Source organism: Battus philenor, unplaced genomic scaffold, assembly GCF_028537555.1.
Source record: "Battus philenor isolate CCGP_79_NKW_IND1 unplaced genomic scaffold, ilBatPhil1.0.hap1 SCAF_3, whole genome shotgun sequence".
Classification (NCBI taxonomy): domain Eukaryota; kingdom Metazoa; phylum Arthropoda; class Insecta; order Lepidoptera; family Papilionidae; genus Battus; species Battus philenor.
Genome location: NW_027181693.1, coordinates 5,639,177 through 5,663,261, shown reverse-complemented (window position 1 = coordinate 5,663,261; position 24,085 = coordinate 5,639,177). Strand labels below are relative to the sequence as shown.

At 31.8% G+C, this 24,085-nt stretch overlaps 1 protein-coding gene across 1 annotated transcript in view; it reads right to left on the bottom strand.

The window, feature by feature from the left end:
• The window catches only part of dve (SATB1_N and homeodomain domain-containing protein dve), a 71,898-nt gene that overhangs the window by 29,224 nt on the left and 18,589 nt on the right, over positions 1-24,085 (bottom strand). The window contains exon 2 of the mRNA XM_068770254.1: positions 6,690-6,924. Within this exon, the coding sequence (XP_068626355.1) occupies positions 6,690-6,924 (235 nt within the window). The remainder of the gene's footprint in view (positions 1-6,689; positions 6,925-24,085) is intronic.

The following is a 24,085-nucleotide window of genomic DNA, read 5'->3' as shown; positions in this document are numbered from 1 at the left end:
GAGGAGCTCCCGCCATGTAGAGCTAAGTAAAGCGCACAGAGCACGTATATAGCTTAGCAGAGCTTGATCCGGATGAGCTGAGATTAGGTGTGGCAGCGGCTGCCCACGGGCCGGGGATACATCTCCGACTGGTTTATTCGGATCCGGATTAAGTTGAATAACTCGCCAAGGATTTATAACGTAATCATCTTCTGTGAGTATAATTATCATCTCGGAATTAAAGTTATTAATACTTAATAACTCTTTGTAATATAAATACTGATTATTACAGAAAATTGTAAAAAAAATCTTATTAGTACATTTTTCTTACATGCAATATTTATGATTTCATGCGTTAATACTGGGAAATTACTTCGTTGTTAAATAATCACTTCTCTATAATTTATACACCAAAGCAACGAACGAATTCAACAATGTAATACACAAAGAATCCTCCGCTGCCTGTACTCGTCACCTACAGCAATCACAGGGAGGCATCAATACTGTTATTTTACTAGCTACAGCTGGCTGAAATAAACACAATGTCAACAAACATAATACAAATTGAAAATATTTTCAAGTTAATATACTTTTTTGACATTTTTTCTTTCTGGACATTGAATTCGGTTGGCGTTTATTGCTTTCGAAATCTTGTATATTATTTACCAAACTAGTACACAGGTACAGCAGTTTGGGGAAAACTCTGCGTAAAATTATATAAAACATATATATGTTTTCATTTAGGTATGGCAGGTGACGGAAACTGAATGTCCGATCTCTTATATCGCTGCGTTAAATCATTTACTAGTCGATCTACCGCCCGCTTGTCGAAAGAGTTATCTGTCAGTAAAATAGACAAATCTCAAACTATTTTCAGGAAGTTAAGTTTCACTGCTTTTCTATGTATTTTTAATCACTATGTATCTGAATATCTCATATCTGGATAAATGTATTTATTGTATTTTGTATTTTACGTATTATAGTATGTAGTTACGACATATGTACTATAATTATTATGTATTTAAAACGTTGCTAAAACATATCACCGTTTGCGTTAAGACAGACGTTTTTATTTATTTCGTCTATTTCACGTGATGACACAATCTCTTCCAGGCACCCAAAAGTCAACTTTTATTTAAAAACCATTTTTCATGTATAATTTTTAAATTTATATAATTATTTCTAACAATACCCCGGTAAATGTATTGCTACTGTTAGTTAAATGAACAATATATTTAATTATTTGTTGGTGGAAAATTAAACATTTTTAATTATTATTGTAAGAGCATCACATTTAAATAATTATATAAAAACCACAAGCACAAAATAATGATTTTTAATTACTCTCTGTATTTCAGTACTTTAACCTCATTTGCAATTTGCAGTAGCATTATTGAACCACATCACACCTCGAAACGAAAGACACTAAATTCGTTTTCCCGTTTTCAATTTATTAAATGTATCAATATTCAACCTTTGCCACTGTAAGTTCGATACAATAAACGTTAAGGGTCGCCCCGCGGACCGTCTGAAATAAATATGAAGATGGAACGTGATACAAATATACAATTAGCTGTTGTCAGACTTGCCATTTTAGATCAGACTAATACGTGAATATATAAAAGGTAATCGTAATTTGGACACACATATATGCACGGCATTCCGCACTTTTAAAAATGAACTTTATTACTCGGTAATAGACTCCTTTTTGGTGCAATACGATGTACTTTTTGAAACTTCGGTGTGTTCAAAGCGTTAGCGGTACCTTAATCGGCTGTCATTTGTTGTAATAGATCAGTTAGTATATTAACTAAATTAAATAGTACTCACTAAAAGAAAGGCTTATTTTTTAATCATATTTTTTCCTCGCATCGCTATAAGGCGATTCGTGCAATCCAGCATCCCTTTGTCAACAAGCGGGCATACGAACTCTCGCATATAGTATACGCAATGGAAGTGGGGATCAGTCCTAAGCCGGATTACGCGACCGGCGGATTTAGATTGTATTCCGGCGAGGTCGAGAATATTATGGATTTGGGATATAGTGGCTCTTATAATCTCGATCACAAAGAATGTATTCCCTTGTGACCTCTTTGGAACTATTTAAATTTAAAAAATAAAATTGAAGCACTCTTGTACGCGATAAACTTTATTTCATTTTTCATGCTAAATAAACAATCTTTCATCAATTAACTGTCTATTCGAGCTATAAAATTTCATCACAAACTTTGGACCTGAGAGACCTTTGGGTGGACCAGAGAAGTTGAAGTTTTTAATTTATACCAACAGTTCCGAAACAATAATATTTATAAATATTTTCAGGAACAGATAAAAAAGCATTTTTAAGCGTAAGCATAATAAAAGAACCTCTATTTTAATTGTCTAAATCTGTGAAAAACTGGCCACAATAAGTACTCTAAATGATGTACTAATATTAAAAATAACGTACAAATTTAAAAATTCGTACACAGCGTTCATTGAAACGCTATACATATATGGAGCGGCGGGATGGTGCGATTATCCGGATTATCCAGGGCCGGATCAAGCTCGTGTCGTCCGGAGATAAAGCAGAGCTACACATAACATGGAACGATTCTTGGTGTGTTTCGACGCACACATTTATACTGACAGTTGTATAGGACAGACATACATTTATAAAAAAGAAAGTTAATGGTTTATATTAGAATAATATGTTATACACTTTATATTTATCACATTTAGATACCCTAATTTTTAATTTTAACTAAATTTAACACTTCTACTTTAGGATATAAAAAACTGTTCAGCATCACATTATTATACATTTAATATGAGAGATATTTAACCGCTGCGAATTAAAATTATGGCTATTTTACATATTCGCACCACAGTACGTTTCCTCATCGGTAGGTATATTTGATTTTTCTTTATACTTCATTTTAACTTACTTTACTTTATAAAAAACTAAATATTCGGTTCTTTTATATTTACGAATTGTATAACAATATACCGTTTTTAGCGGCAAATGATGGCTCACTAAGCAGGTATGGCTTACAAAAAAAAAAACGAAAATAATAAAATTATAAATCGGCTTATCTATATAAAACCAGCTTATTCGTATAAAGTAGCGTCAGCGTGTCAGTATTTAAGTTCGTATATTCATTTTATTCGCTCTTGGCGGCTTATAAAACACAATGTGTATGCTAATTATATATTTAAAAAAAACGTGCCAAAAATCTTATCTCTAGTGAATATAAATAGGATATAATCTTACTCCTATTATGAGTACACTTCACGAAAATATGTTTTTTAATTAGTCAGGTAAGGTAGTCAAGTTTTGAAAAAATTCGCAATTCTCGGCACGCATGAATAGAGATGATGTAATTATTTTTTTTTTCAATAGAGCAAAAGATTTAGGTCGCATTCCATCACCCAAAACAGAAAGCTCATCTATGGACACAGATATTAAAAAAAAGCCAATCGAAAATTTAAAAATAAAAAAGTCAACAAAAAATATATTTAGCTATTTTAATATATTTTTATATATTGTAGTTAATAATGATTTAAACACCAATATTTTTGAACGTACTATTTAGTACACGATAGTACTTTTTATATAAAGAGATGACTGATGTTCCGACGTTACTCAGGTAGGAATTGACAAAAGATATATCTCCAAGCACAGGCATAATCCGCCTCGCATTGTGCAATCGCTAATCGGCGTGGATCGGCGGAGCGGGTCGACTTGAAATTAATAATGATTTATAGCACTCGATTAAAGGAATTAGATATTAACACGCCACCGTGTCTGCCGGTGCATAAGAGGCTCGGACGAATACATATTTATTGATTTTAAATAAAAAAGTAGTATAGTTATATAAAATATGTTGAATTATTTCTGCAGGTGTTGCTAGATATATGCTTTATTTACATTTATATATACAAGTTTTTTAAAAAAGTCGTAGCATGTAGATATTAATTCGGAAGCCCGACAGTAAAGAGTTTTGAAAAAAATATTGTTAAGTCCAAGCATTTGTCTCTAGAGTTCATTATAGTCACCACAATAACATTTGTGTTCAACTATTGAATGTGGATGTTTTCAAAGCTTTAGGTGACGGACAAATGAGGAAACGTGACCGTCAGTTATATTTTTAATTTTTTTGTTCACTTCTAGCAACATTTAATTTAACCTTCATAATTTTTATATTAAAATTATCCTGTGTAGATGTTGCATAATCTGTTAACGTATTACTTGCCTGTACATTGTCTGTATAGCTACGGATTATTTTGAAAGCTCGCCTTACGGGCAGACAGGATGTATCGGATTAGATTTAAGGGGTAAAAGAACTAGAGCGGGATAAAACATAGTAAAGTCCAACGTTACAGACAAAGACACGACGAAGGAGATTGAGAGATTATGATTCATAGAGGAGAATGAATGGAAAATTATAACAGAGGGAGTGAACGATGGGGACTAAGAGGCGATGTTTTATGAGAACTCGACGTATTCGTGGCCATTTATATTGCAATGACTACATGGGCGATTTATTTTAAACAGAAATGATTCTGTGGTAATAGGTAACGATTTTCTCCTTTGCATATTAGTTTATCTATAACATAAAGTTACAAAAGTTGAATAAATTAATATAATGTTATAAAAACAAAGACAGACACGGAAATTCACTTTATCTATAATTAAGTCTGTTTTATAGAAATCTCTTAATGCAAGCAAGATTAATAAATAGTTTATTGATGTACAGATAAAATGAATTAAAAAAACCTGTAAGCTGCGCCCGCTGTCGCTGCGACTTTCCATTCAAACGGAAGAAATAACATAGGTATAAGATAAGTTCAGCATATCATTACAACAAAGTGAAGATAAGTAACTATGGGCGAGCTCCACAGAAATGTCCATTTAAGTGAACCTTCCGGTCGGCTCTAAATTTTTATAGGAGCGATGAGCTACTGAATCGGCCTTTTTGCAATATATCTCTATCCGATTAAAAATATTACGAATAAAACTCTTTACCTTTACTCTTAAAGAAAATATTTTTTTAATCAATTCACGTCATGATATAGCGTGTTATATTTAAAACTGCAGCTTATTAACAAATTGCAGCTTATGGGTTATTTTTTAAGCCAATATTTCCAATTTCACTGCTATCCCAAAACAGCGACGCTCCGTCAATACCACTGATATGATTTTAAATAGAAAAATATTATGATATCCAAAATCTCAACTAAGTAAGCCATTAATTTGATTTTTTTTGTACGTAAGTTACCCCCTTCAATTTTTTAATCTAAGGTTAAATTTTTTAAGTAGTCTCCTATCAAGCCTTAAAACTTTTGTAGTTGCTACCAATGTAAAACGATCGATGTTTTAATGAATTTACTAGGACGAATCTGTTACATCAATATTTTTAGAACATTTTGTTGATTTACCGGTTATGGTAAACGCGTCGTTTCCATTGACCCCTTGAACATAGGCAAAGTTGAATGGTGTTAAACAAAACAAAATAAAAAGGTAAGAAAATCATATGACAAATTACTATAACAGTGCTGTTTTCTAGGCGTGTGAATACATAACAATTTAATATTTAGGTGATACCTATAAGCGTTGACTATATACATATATTAATAATTATAATAATTGAAAATAAATCATTACTGTTCATTTGTTTTTGATTAAATACGCCGAGATATGTATCTTGTAACATATTAAACAATTTCAATTATCAGTTTTTATTAGTCAAAACAGGTTATTAAAGTATTTGTTAAAGTTACATCATAATGATAATTTGATTATTTAATGACGTGGACGCTAAAGTAATCTTGCTAAATTACATTGAAATATATTACTTAATTCATCCTTAACAAGAAAAAGTTTGATCTTATTAAAACGAGCTCAACGACCAGTGTCTATTTAATATTTATAATTTTATAAATTTAGAAATCGTGCATTTTATGGATACATATGTTTTCTTTTTTGAAATCGATGGCAAAATTTCTAAATTTTTGAATATTATCTCTATCTGTTATTCGTAAATCTTCTAGTTCTATTTTTAGCTATTGCGTTGATTAAAATAAATTATTAACAGATTTTGATTTCTACTACTTTTTTTTGTAACATTAGTTTATCTTTGTTTGTTGTTGTAAAGAGTTGTAGTCGGTTTTTTTTTGTTGTTTCTGATGTACACTATCAGAGCTGAAAAAGTGGGTCTACGTCGATGCTTTCGTCTGAACGTCACGTAGGCGAGGGAAGAGTGAATAGACTATTAAACTTGCTCGCCACATTAGCAAATGCTAGATCAACCTAAATCACCAAGTTAAAACGCGAATTGCAAATCTTTCATGGTTTATAAAATGAGACATTGTAACATTACAAACCTTCAAATTAGGAAGACAGTAAGATACTAATTGTGTATTTGTAAATTAAGAGACATATATTAAAGAAATTAACACAAACTGGTTAAATTAGTGAATTCCAAGAATACCTACCGCGGTGTAAATAAATTTAGTGACATATTTACAACTTTACCTCACACCGTGATTTTTCATTTACATTTAGGTTCTCGAATAGTGACCACGGGTAAGTTGACGCGGCGTATTTAAGTCCTGCTCTAGGCAGACCGTCGAAATAGTAACGCTGTTAGGAAGTCGCTGGATACGGCCAACGACAGACTGGTTATCACGGCAATATATTTTATTAAAAAATTATAAAATATATTTACCAGAAATTCCTTTATTCAAGAGATTGTTAAAAGCTTCTTTTTTGGGAGACAGGTGGGGTGTGTACGGCGCGTGCGGTGTCTGCGGCGTGTGCGGCGTGTGAGGTGTGTGCGGCGTGTGCGGCGTATGTGGGCCACGCTCGTGGTGCACAGGCGCGGACGGTGGACGTGGCAGCGCACGTTCCTCCGGAGAGCGGCGTGGCGGACTCTTACTACGACGAAGATCCGTTGACAGATTCTGTAAAAATAATCAATGATCAACAACCATTTTTTAAGACACTGGACAGAACATATACTGGGTCATTTAAAATAGGCATAAAAACTATAAATGGGTGAATGCATGTGCTCATATGCTTCTTTACTATCGATTAATTATATACCATCTGTCCTTACAGACTGTGTCAACAAAAAATTATCGCTTGGCGTGTACCAATAAAAAATAAATTAATATAACATATTTCACACTGACTAAGTGATCAATTTACACAGGATGATTAGAAATAGATCTGTGTGTACAAGTTTTAAAGCTTTTGCTGACAAACGAGCTATACATTCAAGATTTACCACCTACCTACCTATAACCAAACAGCTTGGCTGCGCTATATGTATGTTTAACTTTTGTGTAGTAGAATTGCACATCTTGATGTGAATATAAAACTTGAATCATAAAATAATTCCAGTGGAAATACAAAATAGCAAAAAATATTAATTATCTTTTATTATCATTTTTTATTATATGTATAACTTTGTTTATCCAAATGAACTTTCAGCGTTTTGCCTGAAAGCGCAATTAAAGCACTGGCTACGTGAATGTTACCAAATACCTTAGTGCAAACACAAAGCCTGGGTGTTTGCACTAATAAAATAGAAAGAAGAAATCATTACAATCTACTAATTCTGGCCGCATAATTAAAATTACACAGTGTGTTGTAAATGTACTCATTTCATTTTGCTGTTTTATATTACGAGACTTCTATTTTTTTAAATCTGTTAGGTTTAGTTACGCGCCGAATTTCTTAACAAAGTTTATTTTATACTTTCAATGCTTATATATGTTGGTATGACAATCAAAATCGATAATGATCTTCATACGAGTTCACGACTCTTGCGAATTTTCAGCTAAAAATCAGCAAATGAAACCTTTGCTTCTTAACTGTGAATAATAAATAACAGAGCAAATCGTATAGAAATATTAATTGATGCTTAGAAAATAAAACTTGATACACATAATGTTAGTATTTTTCGAATAAATCAATGTTAACTTTATTTAAATTGAACGCAAAAGTAAAACGGATATGTGTAAAAGTTATATACGTTTACATGTAACAGATTTGCCTGTAACTAATATCATTTTCCATAATAGGTAATCATCGTTAAACTGGTGATGAAATGTAATAAAGCAATCAGTACCGTATTTTATTTAATATTTAAAAGCACTATTTTTTTCTGATACTTTATTATAAACGATAATCAAAAGTTCTGCAGTAGTTAATGTAAAATTAGGTTTTAGTTTGCGTACGCGCATAGTTCGAATGCGTGTCTGTTATTCATTATAAATATCTTTTAATAATTAAGTCAAACTGATCTAATATCTCCTGAAAAGATAGAAATCAATGTTATATTAATATAAACAAATGGTGCGATGGACTTAACCGAATCATTAGATGGTACGTATCTAATCTAAGAAAAGTCGGGGCCACTTAAAGCGAATCGAGATTCAAATTGGACACTTGTCCGTTGCGTCAGTCGATACAAACCGTTGATGAGCCACACTGATTACATTCATTGAATATTGTTACTGGATGACGATTTGACCACATAATGGCGAATCTGTGTCCCAACGCTTAATAAGGTTAAAGACGAACAAACATGGCATTTTACAAACATATATTTAAATTAGGCACGACATATTTTCCGTATTATTTTTACCTATTTACAACATGTTTGTTAAATAAAATTCTTTCACAAATACTTTTAGATTTTTGATACTTTATCAGAAAAAAATATATAGAACCTTCTTAATATCCAGCAATTTTTTTAATAATCGTAATTTTTTTTCTATATGGGTGTTTATATGTAAGTTACTTTTGTTATTTAACTTATCTTATATATCGGTTACCTTATATTAAAAACATATACGTTATTATTTTATTCTTTAGTAATAATTCACGATGTCACTTAAAACATAAATATAGAACCGCAAAGAATAATACATTGAGTGTATTTAAATCTGTAATACTTATATGTTTATATATCAAAGTTTAATTGAACATCCACGAGCTGTAACAAAGAGCAGCGTGGTCGCCACAACCCTTAGATCAACAAGTGTATCAACAAGGAAGCCAATAGCCCACGTACGTACGTGGAGCGGTCGATTCGCGCACAGATAGGTCTAATATCGTATTGGAATTTGTGATGCCGTTTGACCCCTGTTAACCCAGATTACGCTCCTCGGCGCCTGATTCGTCCTCGGTCGAGCCTGATTGTGTTGTGACACAAACTGTAATGTATTATGTGTTAACTCTTGCTGCAATCACGGCCAGCGCGTACGACAATTACAATGGATACGTTCGCCGAACTAAGAATTTATAGAAACAATTTGTACTCCGTACTGAAGTTTATCATTTTGTATTTTATTAAACCAAAGCAAAGTAAATCGTAATTACAAATATACTAATAAAACACAAAATTCACATTAATTTATTATAAATTCAAAATGTTAGATAATATTAAACTGTAAAGCTAATAATTTCGGAAAAAAAGCAAGTATGAAATATGCTTGCATCGCTTTGCGATTCTGAATTTAATAAAACTGTCTAATACATTCATATTTATTTGCAACTAGACACGTAGACAATTCTTAAAGATAGAAAGAATACGATTCCGGACATTAATAATTGTTTTGATAATTGGTAAGTGGGAACCAGACGTATGTAAACATACGTAATCAAAAACAGAGTATCAATATTATATATTTGTTTACATCTCATACACTTTCTTGTAATTGAATGTCGTTGGAATTATTACTACTAACATAATATATCAAAAAGATTACATAAGCCGAAAATATGTAAGAAAATGTATATGATATTCGTTATCAATAATTTGTCTATGGAAATTAAAATAAAATCGTTAAGTACTCGCACTTTTTTTACTACAGATTAAAAAGATAATATAAAGAGACTAGAACGAAGAGTAAACTTAAGGAAACATCATTCTTATCAGACGAATACAGAGGCTCAGCGTAATGGTTCCACACAAACAAGCACCGAAACTATGCGATAGTAACATTTACTATGGAATTACATGTTTTGTCTATCACACTGAGCCCCGATTAATTTATGTTCCACTTATTTGTACGAGATAGCGTTTAGAAACGTCTTGTATTTGTATATCATGTGGGCTTATCTTTTAATTCTCCAACTGTCAACGTGTTAAGAACGCAGTCGCAGGTTTTTCCATAAACGACAAATTCAAATATTACGGAATAAGTCATTATTAGAAAGTGCTTCATTTCAAAAGCCTCATGAAAACATCATATTATGAACTTGAAAACAAAAATTCATTCGACTTCTGTTCTAAGAATACGAGCAGGACATTCCCAGGGCAACTTAGCGTAGACTCCCAGAATTACGGTTCTGCGAGTTGATGCAGAATTATAAAGGCAAAACATGTGCCAAGAAGTGAATGGAACGGGAGAAGCGCCATGAAAGTGCAATCCGTACAAATGCTTCGTTAAATATCTGAAAGTTTTGAAGATAATTTAAAGCATTATTTTTACTTAATTATTTATTTCTCGATCATTTAAAACCAACAATTAATAATCTTCTGCATAAGAAGTACGCTTTTTTCAGTTTTCCTGCAACTTTAATTTAAATCAGTTCAATTATTGACTTCCGACTGATATTTTATTTCGGTACAAAAGTTTATAGGTAAAACCAATGTTTTTTATTAATCATAAAATATAAAAATAACTTATGCGAGAAAGCTAAGTAAATATGTTAAGTTAGGTATTTTTAAGATAATCCAATACAACCATAACCAACAAATAAATAAATGTAAAAACTGAGATATTTCCGTGAAAGCCCTATTCTTTAAATAGAATACACGTATACAAACTTATGAAAAAAAGTGAACTTTTTTTACGGGGCTTGATTGTGATAAAATATGATTTATTTAAAAATAATAATTTTCACATGTTTTATATTTAACATCATAGATATTTTTTTATTAAATAACGCAAATGACCATAAACTTTGTTGTTTGTTTTACATTTCGTGTAAAGTAACTTCCATAGTAAGATGAGAGTTTTATCTTAAATACTGTTTGATTTTTATCTAATCGATATGCTAATATCAAATCTTTTCATCTTCCTAATAGGTAATAACGTTTAACTGTTTCTACTGGAATTTTGAATGGCTTAGATTTTAAGAGTATGAAATAAAAGATACGGGGACGTGGTTAAGAGATAAGGTACAAATGGAGTGGGGCAAACTAATTACTTTTTTCACCTGAGAAAGGAGATAGCATTTTAAAAATCGAAAACTTTACATAAATATTTTTAAACAAGATGTCTTGTGGATTATTCGTGAGCTGTATTTTGATTACCTTATTTAATAAAACAAGGTTATAAGTTTGTTTCACTTACAAAGTTAATGTAATTTTAGATGGTGATTAATAAATCTAATTAAAATCTATAACCACTGATGACTTTCGCCTTATTAGAATCCAAACATAATCACTTATGTAAAAATAGATTATTACGTTTATGATTGTTATAATAATAATTTTGTAGTTTTATTAGTAACGTTTTTTTATTTATCAAATAAATATCAATCTAGGTTATAATTTTTTAAGTAACTAAATATTATAGAATCATATGACAATAAAAGTATAACAAATATATTATAATACAGTGAGAAATACGTAATAAAACTATAATACAGCAAATTTGCCTACAAGTAGAAGAGTATTTATTTATTTGTAAATAATTAATTACTTTTCGAATTCCCACAATCAAGATATTGAGAACAAACAGTGTATACGGAAATTGGCCTTATCGACTACAAACACGGCACAAAAGACATAATTGTTTAGTCTACTTCAAATCAGACATGACATGAAATCGCTACGTATTAAATGCCCGTAATTGTTTTACCCAGGTGGTACCGTACATACGTATACCAGTAGCTAATTGTCTATTGCTCGATATCTTTATCATGTTAAACAGTGTTCGTTGTCTCACATTTGTATTATCACATTTATTCCATTTCTAATCGCCTTAATTAGTGACTATTAAACTTATCTACTGTTACGCACTTAAGGTAAAAATATTTATCATTATCATATACTTCGATGGATATCTTTTTACCTACAAGTAGGTATCGTCATTTTTCTTTAACGTTGTTTTTCGTCTTTAACATTCCATAAAGCATAGCCTGAAATACACATTTATGGACGATTAATATCATCCTTCCGTGGTGATATAAACAAAGAGTTCATATTTCAATATTTAAGTTTATTTTGTAAAGAGCCAACGTACAAATGCAATAAAAATGGTAATGACCTACTATTTTAATGAAGTTTCTCCAACTGTTGAAGTCAGTAAACAATTTCATGAAACTTTTTCACACTTTATAATACTAGAAAACATAGATCTTTTACCATAATAAATCTTTTAATACTAATCACTAAGCGGTAATACAAAAAGTTATATGAAGTGAACAAAACTATGGATTCATTCACAAACATTTTGACGCTTTTGAGTTCTCTAAAAATAGAAATCTTAAATATTGATAGACACAAAATAAATACCAAAAATAAATATAAATCCCTAACGTCTATATTTTGTCTTCAAAAATAACAAATCTTTCATGGGTATGGTCGTATATATACAAAGTTTCACAAGATATCTTAGATCTCAGTTTCTTAGCTTAAATCTAAAATTAAAAATATGTTGTTAAAAAAAAATTGTAAAAACATTCAAGAGGTATTAGTTGATCGAAATGTCTGGAACTAGGTTTGTTGACTCATATTACTTATATACATAATTGATATAAAAATTTTTACATTTCATTTTAAAGGGCAACTGATGAAACGCCAGCTCTTCTCAAGAGATTAGCTTCCGAACTGCTGATAATACGTAGTACGACTATATCTTCTTGAATAAACACATTTTGAATTTGAATATGAATTGGATTTAAGGTTTTATGGACAACATTTTTTAATTAAATATGATTAAAAATAAACATATTTTTAGAAGCGAGCAACACAAGGCTGGTCTTAATAGCGACCTTTTTGTGCGGCCTATACCTTGCAGTGGATGTCTATCGACAGAAAAGAATTCGTAGAAAAAGTAACATTTTTAAACGTAGTCCTTTTGATTCGTGATTTCATGAACTAATATTTATAGATAGTTCTGCTCCAATCTATATAAAAAAAACTGTAAGTTCGGGTTTCAGATACTGAATGTTTTATAACACTTTTACAAAACTTTTTAAAACCCCTGTACTAACGTTAATTAGCCATAATTAGTGACAATAACTGTATAATTTAATTGCAACATTAAACACTCCATACTATTTTCGAAGGTACCTAAAATACTTAAATTTTCGAGGAATTTGTTTGTTTTTAACTATCAATTTCAAATAAACGAAAATACGCCTGCGTGAGCTTTAGTCGAATTTAGAGCGGTATGAGCAATCTATTAACACGGGCCCGCTACAACGGCGTAATTAGTGTCATTTGCACTGTTTTTGGGTGGGATAAACACAGGAGGGCATATTGTCGAGCGGCTCACAAATTGGAAACCAATGGTTATGAGTGCTAACTTAATTTGTGTTCAGCTTTCGCTAACTTGTGAGGAGTAAACGGGAGTCGGCTTGAAAGCCCACTGTTGCTTCACGTGTTTCTTTGTAATGCACTTCTTTATATTTTTTTATGGTATTACATCATGACATTTATATACCTTACAATAGAGATTTTAGAAATACCTATCTCGTGCATGGCACAATGTGACATCAAGATATATCTAAATTTCTTAATTAAGTAATTGGCCTTTTGCACTAATTTGGATGTATTTTTATATTCACTAGTAAAAAGAGCCGGAGTAAATGCGCAGTAAAAATCTACTACAATACCATAATAACTACTTTGTGAAGATGATATAACATTTTTATTCGTAACTAAGAATGAATAAACGTAAAGCCTTCACAGAATGCTGGTAACAATTATATGATTTTTTTTATTAAAGATTTAAGTGTGAAGATCACCAACTTTAGGTGATCAATACAAGATGTAAAGGGGTATAAAACGTAATAATTATAATTTTCGATCTATGCTATATAAAAGTGATTTTGATGATAGAGAGGATGAAAAAGCAGACAGTGCGTGCATGCCACGATTGTTAGAAATTCACGCGTGCGAATTTATGATCAGATATCGTACCGATCAGATAATACGGCGTACTAAATTTGCTTACATTTTTTATAAAAATAAAGAGTTGTTACGCAAAAACCGACTCGTATAATAATAACAAACTAAAGCGTTGCAATGTGCAAAAATGCGTGACTATATTATCATCAATGTTGAATATTGAGCTATTAGGTTATATCCAGTTATTTAACTTCTCATTGAAAACAATTGATATATCATTAAGTTAGTAATTTTAGCTCCCAAGTAAAAAAATACGGATATGTTTATATGATTTACATTAATATTTACCTTATTTGGTTAACAAATAAATGGCTATTATTTTATTATTATCGATATGATATAGCTGGAATAGCAAAGGTAGATATTACTTAATTCTAAAATGCTATTTCGCGAACGCTATTTTTTTAGCGCCATTAAAAATAGCACGACCTTTATCAAATTATCTCTTCATACAATGATTCCAGCAATAAAACGCGATAAATAAAAAATCTGTGCCGTAATCTGCGTAATCCACAGTCCAAATAGATAACAAGTTGGCTAATTGAGACATTATCGTTACGTTATCCATATCTCGTCAAGCGGATAATCTAAACGTGCTTTATCTATAACAGAAACGTCGTTTCTTTCTTTTTAAACTCAACATGAATTTGCTTAAAAGTATAAAATCAATGTGTAATTTCAATTCATTACGAAACTTATTTCAACTAAGTTTTTCATGTTATTTTAAATATATCGACTACTGTTAATTAAAAAACTGTGGTAAGTCCCTAGATTTTGTGATTCGAAATACGAAACAACAATCAATATTAAGACTGTATGGTCGGTCACTACCTTTTTTTTTTAAATCTTTAATATAATATTGAGTTATACTAAACGTTCTTGTCGATTTTGTTATTTTGACCATAAAGCAAAAAAAAATTTAAATACAGATTTTCATATATTAACATTTCAACTATACTATGTCCCAAAGCGTATGTAATTCCTGATGCGACTTTAATACAATCTATGGTGACCGGGCTATATATGTGTAGATTTTTTAAAGTTATAACCAACAAACTTTGAACCCAGAGAAAGCACTTTTACAAAGGTGTTTCATCTATAACGCCATGGCATTGAACACATGTTTTAATTTTTTGAAATTACCAGTTTCCTTAGTTTTTTTCTTGATTTTTGCTTAGAAGAAAGTCACAGTGACTTTTACTTTATATACAAATAACATTGCTTTTCCTTAAATCACCGTTAAGTTATTAATATTTGGAATAAGTCACAGACTAAGACACACTTTATTAGACCTTTCATAACAAGTTACCTAGTTGAGTCGCGGCGTCTATTTTTCTACCAAAGAGTTAATGCTTCTTGTATTACGGTTTTGTTTAGAAACAAATGACCAATGCCAACGATTTCACTAACTTTAGTTTCGTTTAGAAACAGAAGTTAGCGAAATTGTTTGCATTGTGGCAAATACAAGCTTATGCCCGAGGGGCGTTGCTCAGAATTTTTCTTTCAATACCCTATCGTAATGAATAGAACTCTACCTTCACGTATAAACGCTTGAAGGAATATGTGGTAAAAAGACAGTAACATCTTTATTACTTAATAGTTCTTTATTGTAAAATTAATCTGAAAATCAAGTCAATCAAGTCGCAACGATCACAGAAACGTTTGCAACTAGTTGTAAATCTGACAAAATGCGTTATGTGCCCCCCTTTTGTTGTCAACGATACTGTTTTTCTGTATCCTTTCTTTTATCTAATGCGAGGGTCCGAAACCTATTGCTATTTTATGCCCCTTTATGGGTGGTTGTCAAAATATGCAACATAAAGTAATAATTCAATTACTTCACGTTCTAACATGTTGTTAATAATAAAGGTATCTAATAGATTCACGATCAAATCAACTTCTTTTCATATATTTTTTTGTAATTTAAGATTTAAACCGCATCGACGACGTCACGTGGTTATTTAGTTATAGTAAAACATATTTCAATATCACACGTATGATAGACATACACACTTAGAAATAGATTATCTGCAATTAAATTATCTTTTCATGGATGGATAAAACTTATCGTACGATACAGACCACTCAAGATACGCTTGTTTAAATCTTCCAGTTAGTGGTGATTAAAATATATACAATATAATAATCTTAAACTTGTTCTTAAGTACTACGGTATAGAATACAGTAACCTAATTAAATAGTTTGCAAACAATGTCCTGATATCGTAGGAAGCCGACGACGGTGAATAATGGTAGCGATTGTAGTGTAGATGCTTTCGTGGAAACATGTGTCATAAATTATGCAATATTGCAGTATTTAATAAGGAGCCGACTGGAGGAGTGCAAAGGAACTGTTGATGCGCAAAGACACAAAAAAGCTATCAATGGGGCCGCGGACGATCGCAGAGCACATTAGATATTGTTGACAAAACTTCCTCCTCAATTAATATGCATCGGCAGGTAATGTCGCGGACGTGCCCCTGCGGCGCGGTTGTCGCCGCGCCGCAGACTATATTTTCGCATGCGCGACACATCCATGCAAAATTTTAGGCGGGATGCGTTCGTTGATGTAATAAATGCGCCCAGTAAAAGTAGCCATACTTTCCAACCTCGCCTCTTTGTCTTCGCAACCGACAGACTTCGGGTTAGACAAGGAAGGAGACGTTAGCTCCGACGCGTTTGGACAATGTACATCGCATTCGGTAAAAGCGGGTTTTGACGACCGCCGGCGCGCATTCCCATGCAAGGTATGCCCGCGGGAGCTATGTCGCCAATTTAAATATTACGGCTACTCAAAAACGTGAGATGTAGGTAGCAAGAAAGTCCGTGTGGGCTCCAACTCGCCAAAATTCGGATACAGTGAATCCATTCAGAAAAAGTTTCATAATTGAGAAGGCATTTTTAATAATTAAATTGTGTTTTTTTTTGCAACAACTCCATGAAGCAGATGTAATTAATATTTTTTAAAGAAAAGAAGAAGCGAATTTAATGAAGGCGTAATGTCAGTGAAAAATCTCAATTTGTCTCATAATACGGAGATTACTTACTATGAAAAAATATTATTACTTTTATGTACAATTATGTATGGGAAATATTTACAAGCCGCACTAGTGACTACGAGCAGTCTAAGCAAAAGCCGTTCCCATGTCGGTTCCAAAAAATAATATTCAAATGGATTCACGCGCGCGCGCCTCCGTCCGAATTTTGCAAGCTCTTTTGATGCGCCCGCGCCGATTCCGGCAAATCCGTCGCGTCGGAAGTGCGTGGCGCGCGCCGACCGCCACCGCTGTCGATGTCTCGATATGCTCACATGGAGTCATCGACCTCGATCAGGACCTTCGATAAAAGGTGTTATAGTCCGTTATCAACAATATCAAAAGCAAAGAAGGGCTGCCCGAAATTTTGTTGCGTGTTCTGATTTTTAAAGAGACCATTAAACTATTATAACCATACCATATCATCTCATGTACACTACCATAAAAACTCTTTTAAAAAGTAAAAGAAATTTTAAAGCGCATCTTATTAGTTGTATCTCTGATTTTAATTTAAATATACCAGTAAACTCTCACATTTTCCGTATGTAAAAATTCTATTATGTCAGCAATATACATTTTGACTTTTTTCCAAAATATAATCTAAATACAAAACAAAATTATTCTGATTACATAAAAAGAAGTTTGCGCAAATTATCGATATTACGTATTCCCCTCACTAATCCGCATGAAACGTATACGGTCACACAATGCACTTATTATTCGACGGTTCAATTTCTAAGTAAAGTGCATACAAGTTGAATACTTAGCTTGGAAATGACAGCAAACCTTTTACGATCGAATTCCTAAATTTTTAGTCGATGGTCGCATCGTTTTTTTTTTTTTAATTCAATTAAATACGTCAATATACAAAAATACAATACTTATAAATAGTGTCTATATTCTGATTTTTTTTTTGGTTATTGGCTTCGGCTCAAAGAAAGACCGGCACTTTGACAGTAAATTTTACTATATTTAAGAGAATACCAAAGGATCTAATGTGTGTTAACGGTTTCCTTGAAGCCATTACGATCGATATGAAATTTGGAGGAGACTATTACAAAATCTCATCCTCTGTTAACACCAACATGAAAACGTTTGTTTGAAAATATTTGTTTTGAATGAAAAGGTCATTTTAATAGATACATAAATAACACACGAGATTGACAATACTTAACTTTTTTGCTCATTTACAAGAGAATAAGTTTAGTGTTTTGAGGCCGAAATGTCACAAAAGAAGTTTTTGTTACATACATTAAACGTGTCGGAAACTCGAAACAGAGAGAATTCTGTTAAGGCAATTAGCTGGATTTTTCTTGTAAGTGAGGTAGCTTACCTGAGTTTTATGACATTTATGGCAATGAATGAGAAATATAACAGTGTTTAGCTTTTGTATATCCCATTACGTCAATTAAATCCTACTGAACAATGTCGACACAAATAGGATCAACAGTTTAACGGTAAAATCTCAAAGTGACTTTCGGAAGGATCTCCCTTTTACCTGTTTCTAAACAATAGTACAACATTGTCAAATTTATTGTCACAAATCTAACGTGTGACTTTTAAGTGCTTGCTTTCAAAACATACTTCCTTTCTTAACAGGATCGAATATTTAAAAACGGTAAGTTCATTTTCATACTTTAATGCCGTTAATTGTACAATAAAAGATGCAATCTCTAAACATACGCAAACAATACCTACCTACACACTCACATGCGCCTTGCATTTACCCCTTTGAAGCTTTTACGTCTATAACCAATCTCTATGTGCGTAAATATGCGTATAATCAAAAGAGTTTACATAATTATTACGATGTATAATATCACACGTGCAAAGTTAAAAAACAATTATATTGAATTAAAGGACTGATATATTAATGCTATTTAATTTACGTCATTTTAAATAAACGTGGGTATTCTGCGGAAGATTCGGTATTATTTTACACCAGGACAACTCTTAAGTCTAAATGTTGCACAAGTTCGGTCATGTGAGGAACACCGTAGCCACCTGTGGGATGGATCAGCGAAGTACCGGCACGAAGCTTTCGCTTATAAACAGAAACGGGCCAAGATGTTGATTAGTAACGAAGCTTTGGTGAGCGCTAAGCTACAGTGGAATTATATTAAATAGGAGAATTACGTGTATGTCCTTTTTTTTCTATCGGACGACAAAACCTACGGATTCATGACATCCGTACCCGATTGAAATGCCTTCGACCTGCACAAGCGTATTGCTAATACTTTTAAAGTGCGAACAGTCAATGAGTGAAACAATCTACCGGCATCATTGTTACCAACAATTATAACTTAGGAGTCTTCCAGACAAGAGTGAATATGTCTCTTCTGGGCAAGGATGCACCATCGTAGACCTCGTCATCACTTAACATCAGGTGAAGCAGAGGTCAAACACTTTGCCTATAAAGAATTAAAAAAGTATAATAGAATAACAAACTAAGGAACGTGGTTTCCAGAATACACACGTAAAAGTATGTTTAGTCCAATTAAGTCATTTTTAGTATGCTCTCTTAACTTCAAAATTTATGGATCATAATACAAATGACGATATTGAAATTGAATGTGTATTGCCACGCATTTCATAATAAAACAAAGATTTATATAATTATTGCGTAAAGTTTAATATAATATCATCGTAAAATAATATGAATACCTCTGAAATTCATAAACTTTACTTCAAAGAATCTTTTAAATATATTACAAATTATTAAAAAAAATGTTACCATCACGTAATCAGTATGAATGTTCGACCGTCTTATCACAACACTAAATTACCGAAGATCGTCTACCGTTACAATTAGACCTAATTAACATGCCATCTACATATGTATTAAAAATTTCTATTCAAGTTTTGAGATTCGTGATCCCATTATGATTAACGTTATAAATTAGTTTATTGATAAACCAAAAGATATAAATAGATAATATATTCATTTGGTAAATGTTAAGACATGTGTTTTAATACAAATGGAGACGAAGTATTAAAACAAAAACGTTCATCTCCTTGACCTTTTTATAACTGATAATCGCGTATAAAGTTACATAACAATAAAGAGAAGTTAACTAATCTAAAATAAATAAATATTTTACTAAATTTAGCATTGTAAAATAAAAACATAAAATAGAAAAACGCTATTTTCGTCATAAATATTTATAAAAATTGAATAGTAATTATGAAATCAAGGCAAAATATTTTAATTTTTTGAAAAATGCTAAACCAATTTTAATAGAATTTCTACATTAGAAATTTTTTTTTAATTATAATGAAAACTTTTAGTATCCGGTAGAAATATTAATAATATTAATCATTACAACGTAAAATCTACTTAGTTGACCTAATTATTTAAAGAGAATTAGGCAAAACAGTATGTACTAAGTTTGTATAAGTGAATATTAATTTCTTTCTTAAACCGTTTTCGGCTTTTGCGTTTGTTGTGACAGTATTATTCCATTACATGAACATCAAATTGACTGTTAAAGCACAGCGCAAACGGTCTCGCGTTGATTTCACTTTCGTCGTGGGGCGATCTATCAATGCGTGAACCCGCTTACGTCTCGCCGGGCCTGGAAGCTGCCACAAAACACAGATTAGAGTTCGTTCACACAGGATTTTATTCCTCTGCATCGGTATCGATGCGCGTATCGGTGCACAGCTCTTACTCATTTGTTGTTGTAATTGTAAAAGGGATGGCGGATGAGATAAGTGGGTCGATGACATTTGGCTCCGGCCGACGATTACTACGATTATGCACTTTGTGCGTTGAACTTTACTATGAGCTTTGATATATGGCAGCCTCGCCTGTACTTGGGTGCCACCACTTTGTTGTGTTTAGCATCATCATGTTTATGAATCGCCAATAAATCAACAGGACTTTATAAAGAAAATGACATAATTAATCAGTACATACAACTATGTGGAAAGTTTAATATGAAGTGATGATAAAATACTATGGGGACCGGAAAGTAATGTCGTTTTTGTGCATATCGATATTTGATTGTTATTTGGATTCGTAGTAAGAAGACGTTGTATACTAGATGGTAAAAGGTTGTTGATAACGAAGGTGAATGTATTGTTGTTTAGAAATAAAAACTTGTTAAAAATGTAGCCGGTTGGATTTTAACTTAAGAATTAAGTATTTATTATTGCCCAAACCTACTTTAAATTTAATAAGTGACAATAATTACTTCAATTAGTTACCTCAAAACTCATTAAAAAAAACGTCAGAATTATAAATTGGTTTTAAAGACAACTGTTGTTTCGCCTAGCATCGTTGACATGCGCGAGTTACTTGAACTAAAAGTTACATCTGCAATAACTTTTAACGATGACATCGACCTGAAAGTTTTGGAATTTTATATATTTTACAGGATACATAATTATAACTTGATTTAGTTAAAAAACGAGACATTCTATAAATTATATATTACAAATTGTGTACATTTAGGTCTTGATTATAAATATATTATTCGTGAATATGTAATACTGTTATAATTATATTTAACGAAAAAAAAAATGCATAATGTAAATATTGTAAAAATGAATACTTAAACAAGCTGAAACACAGATGAAACGATATAGCTAATAACATATAACAGATTATTAAAAAAAAATTAAATTTGTACTCAATTAGCGTTTCGTTACTCAGCCGACAGTTCCCATGTTGGAGCGATAGCGAGGGATTCTATCTGTACGTTACAAACCAATATTACCGCTATCGCATCCGCTGCGCCGCCGCGATAGGCGAGGACGATCGTTCCACGATGTCGAATAATCTATTGTTCTAAGGGCTGTAGTAGTACACTGACTTGACGGTTCGATGACATAGCGCATGTAATTGTCATCGAAGTTACAATGTTCCCAATGCAGGATGCACGAACCGCAGTACGCAATCGTAAAGGTAAGGCGATACTGTAATGGATAAAAGACTTTGTCGATCCTTTGTACAGTATTATCTGCTAGCTGCCGGCAATATCATTTTCTTCTCATGCAAACAATGCAAAATTAAGTACTAATATTACTTTTGAGAATGCAAAATCACCTTGTGACATTTTTCAAACGATCAATTTTTAATGAAGGCGTTCAAATGACAGATTTATTTTTGAATTATAATTCAATCATTGTGATATCACCTTTACACGAAATTAGGAATATTTGTAGTCGATAGTGTACGACGGAGCGTGCGACTATTTACCGAAAATTCCGGTTAATTAACGCAAGCGAACAGGAAATACTAGTGGACAGCTTATTATCTGTTCATTCATTGCACAAAGATTATTAGATCAGTTACCACTTAATTTTCATTCTTAATACTTTAAAAAATTCTCAGCTGCCACTCGCTGTACATAGACTAAGAAACATTGTACTATTTTGACCAGTATGTTCGTTAATCCAGATTTTATTTTTGATCTTATAACTGACTGTACGTAACTAATCTATTCTTTGGACACCTTCACCTATCATTGCCTATTTTCGCACAACGTATATGATACTGATGCCTGACTCAAAGTAAACAGTCGCCTAGATCTTTTGATTTGATTCTCAGTAGTTTGATTAATTTTTTTTGTTTGATTGATTGACAGTTTGATTGTCAGTAGTACGCTTCTTTGGTAACCCTAATGACGAAATTTACTTTTTTTTTTCATTATGAAAGCTTTTACATGATTCATTACACATTTATCGTTATTCTTCACGAAAATCGTAGTACACGATACAGAATTGAATGAAAATTGATTAAAAATAGTCCAATTAAAATTAAGAGTTATATTTAAATCTCTGCTCAAATTGTCATCTTATTTTATTCATCAATGAATTAATATCAAAGGTTAAATTAATTAATTAATATTTTACATTAATTATTTTAAAAACTGCTTATAAAAATATGCAAAAAAAAACTTTGAAAACTAAATGAAAGAGTTAATATATTTCGTGTTATTGAAAAATTGTAATTGTCAGAAATAATATGTAATCAACGAATGTTAAAATATTTGTGGAATGTCTTAATACCCACATCGTACTTATGTTCCTGTTGTAAATCAATAAAATTGTTGCATTTAATAACCGTGCCGAATAGGTGTGATACCTAGTTACCGGTTATTAAATCTCCGGTTTCACACCCGCCGCAAGGAAATCTGATTTAAGTAAGCTATTTTACGGTAATATTTTGAATATTGTATACATGAGCTTTTACATGAAGAGAGGAGTCTCCATGGTTCGTGTGTTGTGAATGACGAGTGAAATGAATTTATAACATTGGTATTTATGATTTCTTACCTTTTAATATGATAAGAAAATTATTTTATTTATAATGTCAACCGTCTCAATACTCAAAATGAGCTAGACTTCTAGTTGCAACGGCGGTGATTGTAGCTTGGGGTTATAGAGTCAATTAGTGACGCGAGCCGCCTAAACCATAGCCAACATTCATGCTTCTAAAACATCTATTAATCAGCCACACAGATTCTAAATATAGGCACTTATGCTATCCGCGATCCGACTGATGTCAGCAGTACAGTTTACAACATATTTAGAGCAACTGTTAAAAGGATTTCCGACCCTGCGTACGCAAAACAATAGGTTTACAAGAGTTTTCTTTTACAAAATTCTTATTCCTAACTTGGTGATGAATTGAAAAAAGCATAAACTATTTATTAATTTAAAATTTCTGTTAATGAATAAAGAATAAAAATATTTTTGGCAGATATTTAATTAACTTTCAAGCAGTATTGTCAAACTATTGCAAAGTTCAAAATATGGAAATATTAGTCAAAGGATACCAATTCATCTTTTAATGAGAATGAGAGTGAAAATGATAATTGTTCACATTACAAACGTCCGGATATAGTAAATAAAATAGAATAAAATAAACCTGATCGCGACAGTTTTAAAATAAATGGTGCAGACTTTACAACAAAACTTCTAC